General features: G+C 38.9%; 1 protein-coding gene across 2 annotated transcripts; it reads right to left on the bottom strand.

Moving 5' to 3' along the window:
- Positions 1-308: 308 nt before the first annotated feature.
- On the bottom strand, positions 309-1,660 carry Or8d4 (olfactory receptor family 8 subfamily D member 4). Of its 2 annotated transcripts, XM_071617182.1 has the most exons (2): positions 758-1,651; positions 309-335 (listed from the first exon to the last, which is right to left on the bottom strand). In XM_071617182.1, exons 1-2 carry the CDS (start codon positions 1,649-1,651, stop codon positions 309-311), a joined length of 921 nt encoding a protein of 306 aa, XP_071473283.1. The 2 variants fall into 2 exon arrangements, with proteins under 2 accessions (XP_071473283.1, XP_027786415.2); XM_027930614.2 differs by lacking the exon at positions 309-335 and having other exon boundaries at positions 716-1,660.
- Positions 1,661-1,933: the final 273 nt, after the last annotated feature.

Raw genomic sequence — 1,933 nt, 5'->3', positions numbered from 1 at the left:
TTGGTGGCCCAGCTAGCCAGCAACTGAATGGTGGGTATGGAGGGGGTTATGGCGGCCAGAGCTGCATGAATGGATATAACCATATCCACGGTTTTACAGGGAAACCCCAGTGATTTCAATCAAACATTGCATAGGTAGCCAACAAGCAATAAATAGCAGCTACTACAGCAGTGGAAGCCATAAATCTATGAGTATGAATGACATGGGAAGGATTTCTACCATGTCCAGTATGAGTGGTGGACAGGGAACATAATCGATTCTGGTCCCACTGACTCTTGGTCAACTGTTTTTAAAGAAAAAACAAAACTTCAGTTTACCAATTTTTGCAATCCAAGCTTGTGATTTATGCTTACTCTATAAGTGGGAATCAGGATTATTTGAAAGACAAGTTTCAGTATTTTTTAACACAGCAGTCATTCAAGATGTAACGGCAGAGTTGAGTAAACTATAACTGTTAAACAATTTTCAGCTTTTCTCACGTTAGTTATATTGAAGGATGTACCTACACAGTAAGCATATTTAGATTAAAGCAGTTGAATTATGTTAAATGTTGTTCTTATACCACATTATATTGAACACTGTTTGGATTCATGTTTTAAAGCATGCTTTTTTGTAAAACTCAAAATAGGAGCTGTGTCTACAATTAAAAGTGTAACATTTGGGGAAAAAACATGCTTACGAACACACACATATATCTTAATAAAGAGCATATTCATTATGAAGATATTTTCTTTCTTAAAAGTTTCATCAGTGCAGCTTTCACTTCCTTGTTCCTCAGACTATATATCAGGGGATTCAACATGGGAATCACTGTGGTGTAAAATACTGAGGACACTTTCTCCTGGATGAATGAACTGCTGGAAGCAGGTTTGAGATACATAGACATGAGAGACCCATAAAATATAAGAACGGCAGTCAGGTGAGAGCTGCAGGTGCTAAAGGCTTTGGACCTGCCCTCTTTAGAGTGGATGCCGAGGATGCTGGTAAGAATAAAAGCATATGAAATGACGATTGTCACACTTGTGGCTACCATGTTAAATCCACCAATGATAAAAATTAAAAGCTCATCAATATAAGTGCTGGAACAGGAGAGTTTAATAAGAGGAACAATGTCACAGAAATAATGTCTAATAATGTTTGATCCACAGAAAGACAACCTTAATATACAACCTCCATGAATCACAGCATCAGTGAAGCCTACTGAGAAGACAGCAGCCACAAGCAGAGAACAGACCCGAGGAGACATGATGACATTATAGAGTAGCGGGTCGCAGATGGCCACATAGCGATCATAGGCCATGGCTGCCAACATGTAGCACTCAGAAATGACAAAAATGCAGAAAAAAAACAGTTGAGTCATGCACCTAGAATAGGAGATGGCTTTATCCCTGTGTAAAAATCCTGCCAGCATTTTGGGGATAATGACAGAAGAATAGCAGAAATCTAAAAAAGACAAACGACTGAGAAAATAGTACATGGGAGTGTGAAGTTGAGAATTCAACCTAATTATCATGATCATGCCAAGATTTCCTACCGTGATTACTATGTAAATCCCTAAAAAGAGGCAGAAAAGGGGCAGCTGAAGCTCTGGTTGTTCAGTCAATCCTAAAAGAAGAAACTCAGTCACCACGGAATGATTTCTTATACCCATTCTCCTTGGAGGAATCTGTGGAGAAGAGAGGGCAAAAATCAAATTATACAGGCAGAATCCCAGCTTTTTCCCAGTTCCCTGCAGCTAAGGTATTTCTAGCTGTGAAAACACTGACTTTGTGTTAGTTAAAATGAAATCAGAAAGCATTCACCTACCACAGATTTTATGAACCATCAATACACATTCCCGAGTCTCGAGTACTTGTAGCAAAGGGCAAAAATTTTCACCACAGGGTTAGAGACAAGAATGACACTAAAGATTGTGGGGTACATTTTCTAAAGC

The sequence above is a fragment of the Marmota flaviventris genome, chromosome 9, assembly GCF_047511675.1.
Source record: "Marmota flaviventris isolate mMarFla1 chromosome 9, mMarFla1.hap1, whole genome shotgun sequence".
NCBI lineage: Eukaryota > Metazoa > Chordata > Mammalia > Rodentia > Sciuridae > Marmota > Marmota flaviventris.
This window is presented reverse-complemented; position numbering and strand designations above follow the sequence as displayed.

What these genes read in the sequence shown, in the direction of transcription:
- Or8d4 (XM_027930614.2), bottom strand. Translation starts at nt 1,651, where the DNA reads ATGGGTATAAGAAATCATTCCGTGGTGACTGAGTTTCTTCTTTTAGGA.